General features: G+C 41.1%; 1 protein-coding gene and 1 long non-coding RNA gene across 2 annotated transcripts; one reads left to right on the top strand and one right to left on the bottom strand.

Annotated features, from left to right (window-relative positions):
- Positions 1–2,715: 2,715 nt before the first annotated feature.
- Positions 2,716–4,904, bottom strand: LOC119494562. Its single transcript, XR_005208237.1, has 2 exons — positions 4,709–4,904; positions 2,716–3,082 (listed from the first exon to the last, which is right to left on the bottom strand). It is a non-coding gene; the product is annotated as an uncharacterized LOC119494562 (long non-coding RNA).
- On the top strand, positions 4,289–13,824 carry g3bp1 (GTPase activating protein (SH3 domain) binding protein 1). The gene is made up of 12 exons (XM_037780532.1): positions 4,289–4,447; positions 7,633–7,749; positions 7,933–8,014; positions 9,022–9,195; positions 9,328–9,418; positions 9,874–9,967; positions 10,159–10,402; positions 10,551–10,655; positions 11,085–11,202; positions 11,953–12,078; positions 12,170–12,279; positions 12,584–13,824. Exons 2-12 carry the CDS (start codon positions 7,655–7,657, stop codon positions 12,833–12,835), a joined length of 1,491 nt encoding a protein of 496 aa, XP_037636460.1. The 5' UTR covers positions 4,289–4,447; positions 7,633–7,654; the 3' UTR covers positions 12,836–13,824.
- The last annotated feature ends 820 nt before the right edge of the window (positions 13,825–14,644 follow it).

Consider the following 14,644-nt stretch of genomic DNA (forward strand, 5'->3'; position numbering starts at 1 on the left):
TTGTAAATTGAAACAAAACAAAAAAAATGCAACAAAACTACTTTGTTAGGTTTAGTAAAATACATCATGATTAAAATAGGCTATGTGAACATTGACGGCGAAAGACATTAATCTCCCATATCTGCGGTAGCGTTTGTATCCATCCGTAAAGAGATGCATTTCCTACGTTGAACACTACGGGGTGTACTCTATATATTATACAGAATTACGGACACAAAACTAAACTGTGGAAACAAGATCCCTGCACGTCCTGACTCACGATTATGTGGGTAATATACAAATTACATTGCATTACTTTCCGTAACTTTAAGTACGAACACCGAATAAGAACAGCCTGATGTGTGTGATTGCTTACCCTCTCCTGTCACATGTTCATTTAGTGTTTGAACTGTTTCCTCCATGCTGCCTGCCAACTGTGATCTTTTCATGTTCCTCATTAAAAATTTGTCGCTTCTCATTGAAAATAATTAGTAGGCGCGAGCGGTGGCTTCGCCTTGCTTTGGTGTGTTTTTTACCATAAGAGAGTGTCTAATCTGGCAGTAAATGAAAGCATCTGTGAATGACTGCGTAGGGCCTTTAAAACAAACCTAAAACATAACAAAACAAGAATATTAAGCCAGAAAAACAAGTCTAAAAAGTCTGTGAAGCTTTAAATAAGCTGCAGTTATATCGGTCCCCAATCATAATGTGTATTCAAACACAATGGAGTTTAACCGAGTGCACAAATGTATGTAGATTGTGTTATAACGTTTTACTTTGTGGCTTAAAAACAGTGAAAAGCTGAAAAAGATGTGTTGAAATCTTCCATATGAAAAAAGTTTAGACCATCATAAATGTTAAACAATGAACAATTTCTTTGCTTTGGATATATTTTCTCCTAATTATGATCACAGCCTAAACAAAGAGGCCATAAAACAATACAAAGAAAACCACAAGAACATTTTGTTCAAAACAAAGTATGGACTGTAAATAGTAGAAACTGGTGTGTCTGTGCCTCTGCCTCTGTCTGTGGGTTTGAGTTACACTTGACTGTTTTATTTCCAGGATTTGGCTGTGCACGAAGCTGCTCGTGGTCCCCTGGGAGACGGGCGAGGGCGAGACGGAGCACCCTGTTACCATCCTCACCCGTTCATCCAGACTCCAGAGTCAAGAATGTGAAACAACAGCCGAGCCTCGTCCACAAAGCCCCGAGTCCCTCCTCTCAGCCACAGCAGGAAAATAACCCTCCCAGCTTCCTCCTTCACTCTCTGTGGCTGAGAGAGGGCGTAACGTAATACCGATTTTAATAGAAGTCCCTGCATATGAAAGTTTTATCTCCTTTTTGCTGGGAAACGTCACAGCAAACAGTTTAAAAATGAAACACACATCTGACTCCCTATACTCATCCTTGTTACACCTGTTCTGGTTGAAGTTCATTTAAAAAAAGCAGTGAACATGATTATATTTCATGCATAAACCCACTAAGTTTCACATATTGCAGGCACATTTTTTTTCCTGATTGAAATAAGCAGCTGTCTTCTACACAACGTTGTGCTGTGGTCGTCTCTCTGCTGCACAATTTCTAAAACTAGGACCCTCTTTGTTAAAACTCTACATACACACAAACAAAACAAATACAACATATCTTAAATCTCTTGCAGAAGCAAACACTTCATTCAAAACAATATGAAATCTACTAAAAAAAAATGTTTTTGCATCACAACTTTACACACAAACACCAAATAAATACGCCAACTGCACACGAATGTGTTAAGTATAAAAAACACTTTGGCATTTTCATTTATGCTGTAAATATAGACACGTTCTCATCCCAACTCGTCACATATATACTGCTGCTTGGCCACGCCCCTTTGTGTCACTTAAGGATTAGGCAACAAAACCACTATAGTTAGGTTTAGGAAAGAACAACATGGTTGGACTGAAAACTACTACATTTGTACAGTGAAAATGAAACTGAACGTTGTGAACACGGGACTCGAACGAACAGCTGATTGTAACGTGAAAGTAAAACTTAACACACGGGACACGAACAGCAGTCTCCTGGATGAAAGACTTGTGTTTGTTGGACCCATCCAACGGAGCGTTTACTGCTGCTGTGGATGGGTTTACACGCCCATACCGGCACTAATGGGCGCCGTGTGTAGGCTATCTAACACCGACGGCCGAGACAAAGCCTCATTATTTAACGCCCTGAGAATGAGAACAGGCTCATATAGACTATGAACATAAATGCAATGGGGAAACAAACATCTCAATACTTCTAACAATCAGACGCAATTAATTTAATTGAAGATGACATGAACATAGATGCTGTACACCGTAAAGGAAATACACTTTATGGCAATTATAGTCCTCTAACTATCTCTCTCCATTGTTGTGCAACCCAAGGGGCAAACATGAATCATACTGTTCAAGCTAATTGGTTCCAGGTGTTTTCAAAGGTGCATACTGGCTGCAGGTGATTGATAATTGAGTGTAGGTATTTCAGTGGTAGTGTTTAGCAAAAATCACACACAGGCTTTTAGTTTTGAATAAAGTGTCTTATGAAGATAAAATGTGTGCAGATATTTGCAGAAGTGTTTTAGAATTTCAGGTGCTTATGGTTCAGCATATCTGGTCAATAGATCAGCTAGTGGTTTCAAAAATTGTGCAACCACTGGATGTGGTTATTTTCTTAATTTCTTCATAAAATTGTTTGCTGACATCTGTTAGTTGTTTATTTTGAAAGTATTACAATGTTCTTCAAATGGTGCAGGACCCCAGACCCTATATTCACTGTGTATCAGATGGTTTATGGTATAGGCCTAATTTAATTCATTTGTTTGGAAATGTGCAACATTAAACCACAGTATTTAAACTGAAATGACTAACTAAACTAACTAAAGTCCTGCATGATCACCAGTCTTTTAGAGTGTGTTTTGAGCCTAAATGGCTCAGACAAACAGCAAGCATTAACCCAAAAGCAGTAGAGTGGAAATGGACCGGTATATATAGACTACTGCAAGACTAATCAGGACAACGGGGAGCAGGTGAGCAGGTGGTCAGGTGATGGTTACTGCAGGGCAGGAGGGCGTGGCTGGATCTGCAATGACAGGGAGAGTTAGTTAAAATTATGACAAAAAAAGAGCTTTCTTTAAAGCTGACAGGTAGGAGGACGCTGACTTAAGAAAAGTATACTTAACTTGGCTCATACTGACAAGTATACTCAAAAGTCTAAGTTTATTTGGCTTATAGGCCCACTTATACTTAATCTTTTGATCAAGATATACTTATGAAAAGTATAATCAAGTATTCTTGAGTAGCAGACTCAAATCGCTGCTAAAAAGTGTACTTGCAGTAAAAAACTGGAGTATAAAAACTATTAAACTAGTAGTCTACTGAAAGTATACTTAAAAGTGCACTTTCATAAACTAGTAAGTGGGCTAACAGTATAAAACTAGTAAACTATCAGTGTAGTATAGTTGCAGTACAAAATAAAACTTAGGTGTTAAATAATTGTGTACTCAATGTTTATTATTCTTACCCTTAAAGTATACTTAAATGTATACTTTTATAAACTAAAAAGTGGGCCAATTTAGTCCCAAGAAGTATTAAAGTAGTACACTTACAAGTATACTACTAGTACATTTATATTAGTATACTTACTACATAAAGTATACTTGGTATAACTTGTGTTTATTTTTTATTTATTTATTTATTTCTCTATTTATTTCTCTAATTTTTTTTACTATTATTATTTAATTTTATGTGTATATTTGTGTGTACTTATTTACTTATTTATATTTATTCTTGTACACTTGTGCTGTTTTTTGAGTGCCCTATCAGTCCAAACATGTTTGTGCAGTGGATTGTCAGAGTTGTATTAACAAAATTCAGAATTAAACTCTGTTTTAAAAAACATTTACTTGATCTTTACTTATGTATACTTCATAAAAGTACTTTTTCATAAAAGGGGAGACATGAGTTTCTCCTCTCTGACACAAAAATCTCTGTTTAACACGCTGATTGTTTAACAATCAGTGTATTTTGATGAGTCATCCTTGTTTAATTGAATCAGTTCAAACCACTATAATAAAGTTTTGGCGCCTCCAAGCGGTGAAGAGGCTCCGGTGCACCGCCCGGCTGTATTAAAACAAACCGGTAGACGCCAGTGAATGAAACCAACGCACCCTCCAACCATCACTGTAACGTGATTGGCTGTCATTTAGAAGCCCTGACATAGATGCCACCCGATTGGTGGACAACTCACACGGCTTCAATCTGATTGGCTGAGCGTCTCCTTTAGGGGGCGGGGTGATACTGAAGTTCGGTTGCGGAGCAGAAACCGGTAACCTAGCACTCCAGCACGTTGTGAAGCCGCTATAGTGTCTCAGGCTGCCGCTGAGGTGATTCAAAGAAATCACTTCTTTCTTAAAATCAACACATTTTTTTGATAATCGACCCACTGGTAAGTTGTTCAAACAGATAAACTATCATTAATTATCATTTAAAAAGTCTTAAATGTGTTTAATGTGTCGTGTTTTGGGAGATTAACTGGGGGTTGGTTTTCTGGGCTCCGTCTACATGCTGGTGAAGCTTTAGCATTAGCATGGCGTTTGTGCTTAATTATACTATTATGTTGGTGTTAATGTGTTTTGAATTAATCATAAGGTGATGGAGTAGTTGTTTGTGTGTTTAAATGTTTGGATTTAACCATTAGTGCTACTACCTGGTGTCACTTTGGGGTTTCCAGGAGATACCCACCGCCCATCTCTCATTCAGTCGTGACTCCCTCTCTGTCCTCTCCTTCACGTCTCTCTCTTTTTAACCACCTTGGTTTTACAGTTTTCCTCCACATTGTTCTGCATTAGGTGTTTCTCCTCGTTGTGCTCCAGTTAGCCTGGTTATCTTAGATTTGGCATGCATCTGGAGGAGTGTGTGGCTGCATGGTGCATGGAGGACCGGCCGGACACGTGTTGGAGCTGCTCCTCCTTAAAACCAAGCTACATAGCCCAGCACTAGTTTTGGTGGGGGCCTTGTGCTCGTCCAGCTGTCGTGGTTTTGCTCAGTAGTGGAGCTAGCTCAAAGTGTGCCATTTGATTGAGTCCAGGTTATATATCTGCTGCAAAAGTCCCAGCACTTTACGCATTTTACGCGCGGAGGAGCCGCCATGACGCGTGATGAGTGTGTGTGTGTGTGTGTGTAGGCCGGTCGATGGTAAATGGATGGACTTGGACTTGTAAAGCTCTTTTCTAGTCTTCCGACCACTCAAAGCGCTTTACACTACATGTCAGCATTCACACACTGATGATAGAGGCTGCTAAGGTGCCAACCTTGCCCATCAGGATGTAATCTAAATACTCATTCACACACCGATGAGCAATTTGGGGTCTTGCTCAAGGACACATCGACATGTGACTGGAGCAGCCGGGGATCGAACCACCGACCTTCCGAACCTGCTCTGCCTCTGAGCAGCAGCCGCCCCACATATACTGTGAATGGCACCGTCACTGTGCATGGCCTTTGTCTTGCATGCCATGCTTAACTCTTTTACACTAGCATGCTGCTGGTGGTGTAGCATGCCCTTATAAGCACTTCATATCTTTAAAATAAACTTGGATCCTCATTCTAGTTTGAAAAAGCCCCCCCCCCCCCTTCATTCATGTTTAGCTGGTGGTGACATTGGAGCTGAGATCTCGTTGGGTTACTATCTGGCTTATCCTGATGGATCAGTTATAATGTATGCTGGTTGCTAAGTGAGTGCCAGGACAACAGATGGCTGTAGGTTTTGTGGACAGGTGTGGCAGGCCAGTCCATTAAAGACAGCTCTTCTTGTTCCCCTGGTTTGGTGAAAGACCATACCATGTTTTAGCTTCCTTACCACTGTTTAACCATATAGTTTGTTCTATATTGGGGGTTTGAGTGCATCTTTTGTTAGATTGTTCATAGTAACAAACACATAGACCAGCCTTTATCCCTACTCGATTTTTTCCTTCCTTCCTTCCAGGCAGGCGTCCGCTTCAATTCATGTCCGTATAGTATGAAAATCAACTGGCAGAGACTCTAAACTTAATTTAAATAGGTGATCCATCAAAGCCTGACAAGCATATAGGCACCATGTGCAAATACTCATATATAGGTGACTGCTTGTGTCTTAATGGAGACTTGAGCACCGGGGGTCACACTCGCCACATAAAAACTGTGCAGGAAACAGAAGAATGTGGGTCTGTTGAAGCACGCTTCAGCCTTTCAAAGTGAAAATCACTTTTAAACCGTCCTTCCTGAGATGTTATCAGGGTGTGCTTTTGAGAGCACAGACTGATTTGAAAAGTATTCACATACAATAGGGGGTTGGAATTGCTGAAGGGGACAAAATGTCCTTATAAAGATGTGACTTATGTGTCACTTTCAGATCAGGGAACAGTGTCCAGTTTGTACTGGACTGCACATCGTATCATTCATCTGCCTCTTCGGACATTTTACAAGACAGTTTTATAATAATATTAACCTCTAATGGAAATCCAACAAACCAGGACCTCTTAATAGCCGGTTATCCACCGAAGAGGTTGGTAATGTGGACAGACGGTGACTTTAGATCAGCTGGAGTTGAAGGGTAAATGGCATCAAAATAAAATCATATCCTGCATATTTCAGTAGATGTTTGAAAGCCAAATAGTGCCGAACCTCTACAAAAAGCCACTGGCCAATACTTTAGTCCATGTCCTTGATAAAAAAGATGGTATGTGCGCTTTCTAAATATGAAGTTGTGAAGAAGATAAAGGCAGTAGAGGAATCGTTGCTGTTGAAGTGGCATTTGAGTGCATTGACTGTGCAACTCCAGGATTTGTTTTATCCACTCGGTATGAAAACAAACGACGAAAGTCTGGGTTTTGTTACCCGTGCCCTGGGCGGGCCGTTTTCATGTCGGTGCACCCAGATGCTCGTCAGTTTTTGCAGATCAAACACACTTCATTGCTGCGGGCGTTTTCAACACGGTCCAGAAAAAACAAATTAAAAATGAGTCCGTAACGCAACTAGAGTGGGATGTTGTGAAATCAGAGGTCATGTTTACCTGACCTGATTTACACTTCAAACCGTTGGTGGGATTGGATCTGACTGCTCTCCAATCAGGACGGCGGCTGGATGATTCATCTTCACACAAATGTATATTTTCGCAAGTGTTATGGCTGCCGTAAAATGCAAACTGATGCAGATGTGACATTAGGAGGCAAGGTGCCCAGCAACAAAGACACAAAAGACCGACTGATATGCAGCTTGTTGGTTACTACAACAGAACTTATAGCATCCTGTAATCCACTGGAAGTTTTACACTGTGGGAGTTCAAAGTATTGCTGGAGCAAGGCATGTTACTGTACCCATTGTACATTGTTCAGTTCCATTTTTACAATTAATCTTTTGGTCTAGTAACAGAAAATAGTGAAAATGCCAATTTGAAATTTGCCAGAACTCAATGTGATATCTACAGATGACAAACTCAAAGATATTACAATGATATGAAACATTTGAGTAGCTAGAAGCTGGATCAGTTTTCTGTTGATTGACAGGTCGATTAACAGAACAGTTGTTTGTGTAAGGTAATCTTATTCACATCCAGGACATGAATGTATCTAACCCTCCTCCTCTTCCTTGCAGAGCTTTCCAGTTGACCAAAGAAATGGTGATGGAGAAGCCAAGTGCCCAGCTGGTCGGGCGAGAGTTTGTCCGACAGTATTACACACTCTTGAACCAGGCCCCCGACTACCTGCACAGGTAACACCATCACCTGTTCATCTGTCATGCGATTATTGGTCCGAGATTGTTGAAACCTCGGCGTAACATTGTCTTTGGTTTCAGTATTCTGAGTTGAAGTCAGAATTTTTACATTATATTAAATAACATATGAAAGCACCCACTCAGTTCCGATCCAATTAACCTTTTTGTGTTTCTGCTCAGGTTTTATGGAAAGAACTCGTCCTACGTGCACGGCGGGTTGGACAACAACGGCAAACCAGTAGAGGCTGTTTATGGACAATCTGTAAGTAGGCTTCATCCGGCAGACAACAGCTCTCAAAAATGTGATTTCCATAAAGCGGCTCTGCACTTAACTCCCCCGTACAAACACTGAGTGGAGAAAAACACTACAGAGCTGAAAGGAAAGTTGGTTCCTGCAGCTGTTCTGTCCAAAATGGACAGTTAAGGTTGTCTCTCTTCTCTCTGCTCTTAGGCAGTTTTAAAAAGCTGATAATGAATTTCTTGGACATTTTTTTTTTTTTTACATAACATTCCCATTCACTTCTGTGACAGCGTTTGAAGCAGTTTACTCCGTCCTTCTCATTCTGTCTCTTATGCAATGGATATAAAAGTCTTCTCCTCTTAAATGAGAAACGCTAAGAGGAGTAAGAATGAAGGCAACATCTAAATGTATGTTTGCAGAAAGGGCGTGCCACATCATTGTTCATGACATATAATGAACAATAATATCTAGTGTGATAAGAACATGTCGTAACATTCTAAAACACAGGGTCGTCTAACAAAAGTAGTACATTTACTTTTGTCGGAGTAGCTCGTCACAATGTTGGCGAAACCCTTTAAAAACTTCCAAGTTGGGAGGAAAAGCCACAGCAAGGTGCTGGTTGTATAAATCTCATCACAGCAGCTGAAAATAAGAAATCATACTATATATTGAAAAACACCTGCAATACCATTATTTTAAGGATATATCAGTCTGTTTTGAAAGCCTTGCAGAATAAAGTGAAGTCTGGACTGCTGCTGAGTTTTTAAAGTGGTATAAAAATGTCTTATTTCTAGAAAAAAGCCAGAGCAGCAAGTTTTCTTAACGGACATTATTTGATTCCTCTGAATGAGGCAGAGATTATGCAGCACTTTTCAAAAACACAAGTTACAAATATGTACAATAAAAGCATATCAAACAGGCAGGATGGTAACAAACAAGGCAACGAAATATGAAAAATGCAGAACAGCTTTTGGACTCTTGTCCTGATTGAATCTCTCTTTATTCAACCTCCTCTCGTCTCTCTGCAGGAGATCCATAAGAGGGTGATGGCTCTGAGTTTCCGCGACTGTCACACCAAGATCAGGCACGTGGACGCCCACGCCACCCTGAACGAGGGCGTGGTCGTGCAGGTGATGGGCGAGCTGTCCAACAACATGCAGCCCATGAGGAAGTTCATGCAGACCTTTGTGCTGGCACCTGAGGTTTGTAGCCCACTCCTGTCCGATTTTCTTACGCATATGTGAAGCTTGATCAATACTTTTTTTGTGTTTTCTTGCAGCAAAAAGTTGATAAAGTGTGTTAAGTGTTTGATTTTGTTTTTATTTTTCCTCCAGGGTACTGTTGCGAACAAATTCTACGTCCACAACGACGTGTTTCGTTACCAAGACGAGGTGTTCGGTGACTCTGATTCGGAGCCTCCAGAAGGTGAGACAATGTCATCAAGCATTTTTTTTCTCTTGGCTGCCTTTTCATCTTCTCTATAAATATGATCCTTCTGATCTCAGTGTTATTTGGCTAAAGATTAATTGAGTTACAGAGACAAACTTCTCATTCATTCTTTAGAGATTGCACACTTTGTATAAGAACTGTAGCATCATAATTCAGATTCTTTGATAGTCGTTTTTTATTATTAATTTCTGATGGTTGAAGCTGCTGAACGAGTCAAAGAACCTCAAAATGTTTAATGTCTGGGAATATTAGATTGAAGTTACACAAAGCAATGTGAGAAGAAAAGGTGTTCCAAGATGAAACCACTAGCTTCATCATGACAAATGTTTTCTTTTTTGGAATAGGTTTTAGTGGGATTTGTGTATTTTTATTCCATGTAAGAGCTGCAGGAGGACGACGTCCTGAACGTGTTTTTGTTTGTGTGTTTTCAGAGTCTGAGGATGAGGTGGAGGAGATCGAGGAGAGGGTTCCTTCCCCTGACATCGCAGCGGAGGAATCTGCTCCCTTCTACGACCCGACACCCTGGTATGTTCCCCAAGCTTTAACTGCCTCATCCGGCTTCATCTAGTATTCACATTGTCCAGCTTGCAAAAAAATCTGCACTCTGATGTATGTAAATTGTTTAAGCTGTCTGTGACTGTTTGCCAAGTTTAAATTGCATTCACAGCTCAACAGCACGAGCAGCAGATCAGTGTTTAACTGTCTCGTACTTGTAGTTCTGAGCCGACGGTTCCTGGCGACGACGAGGAGGCGGCAGCAGCGAGTCCAGAACCAGAGCCAGAGGTGGAGAAGGAGGCTGAGGCCGTTGTGGTGGAGCTGAAGCCGGAGACGACGCTGGAGACGCAAACAGACTCAAACGTATCCGACGAGGTAGACAAAAGCCCCGCCGCCGCCCCACCCACCACAGAGCCTGCCGCCGTGCCCGCCGAACCCACCCCCGCCGCTCCAGAAGAAAACAGGGTACGTCTTAACGTGATGCCTTTTATCGTTCTTACAGATGAATCGGCTTAAATGGGGGGCACAAGTGTACTGCTGTCATATTTTAGTGATGGGATGAATACTATCTTTCGTTGTCCATAAATGTCTCCTGTGTTATTTCTGCCCACAGCCGTTCTCCTGGGCGTCCGTCACTAGTAAGAACCTCCCTCCCAGCGGGGCTGTCCCAGTCTCAGGAATCTCCCCACACGTTGTCAAAGCCCCTCCCACAGCACCGGTAGGTTTTGATCAAATAAGATTTAAATACCTCCCAACCAGATTTGAAAGGTAAATCTAGTATTGAACTACGACCTCATTTCAAAACTCACAAAGACAAGTTTGTATTTATATTCTGAAGCAACCATAACTTTAGTTTTGTACTGTTATTTTGTGGCAGTAGGTTTATTTATAGTAGTACATTTAAAAACAGTGGAGATCTCATTTTGGAACATGCATCTCTCTCTTTGTTATACTATGTAGAGATGAAGGCAGCGGGACACAAACATCCCCTGCTGGCAGCGGGACACAAACATCCCCTGCTGGCAGCACCTTTATGATGATAATCACAGTTGTTGTTGTTTATATAAGTGAAGTCACAAATCCCAACAGCAGAAAACCTGCTCTCGTTCTTTCTCTTCTTATAAAAGTGTGTTGTTGACTGTTTCAGCCCAGAGCCGAGGTGAAGTCAGAGTCCCAGACAGCAACACAGAGACCACAGAGAGACAATCGGCCGAGGGAACAGAGGCCTGGAGGTCCTCCGCCGGTGCACAGAGGACCCAGACCAGGTACACACACACACATATATACAGTATATACAGTATATACAGCGGTTAAATAGCCCTTAAACAAATGGAAGTGACAGATAACCAAACATTAGGCCGCTAGTCTAAACCAAACTTAATCAAATGTGATGTGTGCTGTTGAGAGCAGATATGACTGCAGGTGTTTTCAGAGTAACATCCCAACACATGATGTGAACATTAAAACTCTTTCTATGGAAGTAAAGTGTAGTATGTGTTCACCGGTTGCAGGCAACATAAAATGTCCGCCCCGTTGCGCACCAGAAGCAACCCGAGGTCAAAATGCTGCGATGCTTTCTGATTATATGAAACTAGAAAACCTAAGGAATCCATTGGTACCAACCATGTCATACTAGCTTCTCAGGAAGGGGGTCTCTTGACCTCTGACCTTCCCTTTACAGACATGCCCACTTTATGATAATCACATGCAGTTTGGGGCAAGTCATAGTCAAGTCAGCACACTGACACACTGACAGCTGTTGTCAAATACTTGACAAATCTCTCCTAAAGGTACATTTTGAACAGATAAAAATGTGTGAATAATCGCAATTAAATATTTTAATTCATTGACAGCCCAACTAATATCACTTGTTTCTGTTTCTAAGTGTTATTATTACTGTTATAAAACTGAATGTATACAAATGGCTTATCTGCAGTACAGTGAATATACTCATGAACCAGATAGTTGTTCTATATGATCTCACAGACTAATGTACCTCTGAATTGTTGTTTCAGTTCGGGAGGGTGAGCAGGGCGAGTCGGAGGGTCGCAGGGTGGTCCGGTACCCCGACGCCCAGCAGCTCTTTGTGGGAAACGTCCCTCACGACGTGGACAAGACCGAACTCAAGGAGTTCTTTGAACGTAAGTCTGATTTAGATGATGCTGGAACAGCATCTTAAAAACATTTTACGTATTAACCGTAGTGGTAAATAAACGGTGTTTTCATCCACAGAGTATGGTACAGTCCTGGAGTTGCGGATCAACAGCGGAGGGAAGCTACCAAACTTTGGATTTGTGGTGTTTGACGACTCTGAACCTGTCCAGAAGATCCTCAGCAACAGGGTGAGACAACTTCTCAGGCTAATCACTATGTTTTTCATGTTTACTTTTCTTGGATGCTGCACCATTTTATTTGCTGAGTTTGTATATTTGAAAAATCCTGAGCTACTTGATGTTTAGTCTTCTTGGTAATTATTGTTCCCACTGTGTTCCCTTGTTGGTATTTTATGGGATTTAAATATTGAGTTTGCTCCGTTAAAACCCGAAACTGAAGGCATTGAGTTTTTAACTTTACCGTCGGGACCGTTAATAGAAAACTTTATGAAGTTGTTACAAGTTTTAAATCCTTTACTTCTCCTCTCCTCAGCCCATTAAGTTCAGAGGCGACGTCCGGCTGAACGTGGAGGAGAAGAAGACCAGGTCGGCCAGGGAGGGCGACAGGCGAGACGTGAGGCCCCGCGGTCCAGGAGGTCCCGGCGGCCCCAGAGAGCGAATAGGAGGCGGCGGCGGAGGACCTCGAGGCCCCCCCACCCGCGGAGGCATGGCACAGAAACCCAGCTTCGGCTCCGGGCGTGGCGCGGGGCCCAGCGAGGGCCGCTACTCCACCCAGCGACAGTGACCAGCATCTCGGCTCCAAACCTGAGTTAGATTACTATTTGGATTCAACCGAGTGGTTTTTGATTCACTGCAGCAGCAATTGGACAAACGTAAAATATAACAAAAACCCTTCTTTACACTGCACATAGGAGCAACAATCAGTAGTTATTTTAAGTCAAAGTTTGGGTTGCTACACACACACACAGACGTGTGCCCTGATTTCTGACTTAGTTCCTCATTCTTTCTCCTAAATGTGAGCCGACCAGTATTTCAAGGGGATTTCTGTTAGTAATTGACGCAGGTTTGGTTGAGAGCTTTCACCGTCAAATCACGCCAGCTCCTGCTGAATTCAGCCGGTCTCTGTCTCATGAAGACGGCTGCCTCCTCCTCCTCCTCCCACCTGATTCTTTATCACCTGCTGCTTTTTGTTTCCTCCCGAGGAACCCAGAATGTCACTCCTCTTTTTCTTTTTATTACCCATCTCTTCCTCCTATCCTCCTCGTTGTCTCCTCCTCCACCAACACATGTATTATCTGGACTCTGTCATTTCTTTTGTTTTGTTTTTTTTTCATGCTGAACTTGAATTTATTAAGAAACAAAATCGAAACACGCAAACACATGAAAAAAAAAGGGTAAATACTACTTGAATTGGGGATTAAAAAACCCAGAGGTTAGGTTTTTTTTCGCGTTCTCTCTCCCTGTTTCTTAAAGGAACGTGTACTTTACTGCTTGGGCAATCCTGTGTATTGCTGCCACCGTTGTATCTAGCGATGGATCTGTCTTATCTTTTTATTCTATCAGGTCAAGAGCTGAACTGTAGTGGTTTTATTTGAGTAATGATGTTGGCTTGTAATATGTGGATTCACGGACGCATCTGAATGGAGCATGTATCAAATCATGTATCAAATCCTGTTAGGCTTCTACTACCGATGCACTTCATTCGTCATCATGTTTAAAACGAGCTCACCTGCCGATGAGAGAACTAAATTAAAAGTGATTTACTGTTTTAAACCTCTGGTCTGGTTCATCTTGTTTTAACGGACTGTGTCAAGAGACTATATTTAAATGAATATGAATGCAGCAAGAGAATGAAACTCTTTATTTTAATACATAGAGTGGGAATAAAAGACATCCTGGGACTAGCCAACCAAAACCCACCATACAGACCATGTCACACACTACAAGAAATAATGAGTAATGTGAATTGTTTTGATAATTTGTAGAATGATAGAAGTAGAAACCCCTGTACAATGTTATGGTGTACACTGGTTCACATCTGTTGATGTCATAACAGAAGTTGTGAGGTGGAAAGATGAAATACGATCAGAAACATGTTTATAATACAGTAAAAGTTTGGATATTTTACACAATTTTCAGCTATTTTTAGGTCATTTTTCACATGTTTTGCTCATAATTTTCTGACATTTTTCTTGACATTTTTCATATGTTAGTTGCATGATAGCCTTATTATACACGTTAAAAAGTGTTCTATAGGTAGAGAGAAATTTACTCGGATTCAGTTTTAATATTGTCTCCAATTAACTATTTATCTACATATAGATACTTCTTAGCTGTAGTATTTGCAAGTAACATTATGGCAACAAAGCACATTCTCATGAATATAACCGAGTCAACACACAAACTAGTTTCAACAAAAATTGAACATTAATAAGGTAACTGGTGTTTATTCACTTTATTTGCTTTACATTAGAGGTAGGCCTATTTGTATATTTCATGTGCAACGCTCTTTATACTAACGTCACCTTTAATGCTGAGCTATAAATCCACCTACTGACTGATAGAGGTTTGTCACAGCACTTTAACTTGTCAT

This window comes from Sebastes umbrosus, chromosome 9 (genome assembly GCF_015220745.1).
Source record: "Sebastes umbrosus isolate fSebUmb1 chromosome 9, fSebUmb1.pri, whole genome shotgun sequence".
NCBI classification, from domain to species: Eukaryota; Metazoa; Chordata; class Actinopteri; order Perciformes; family Sebastidae; genus Sebastes; species Sebastes umbrosus.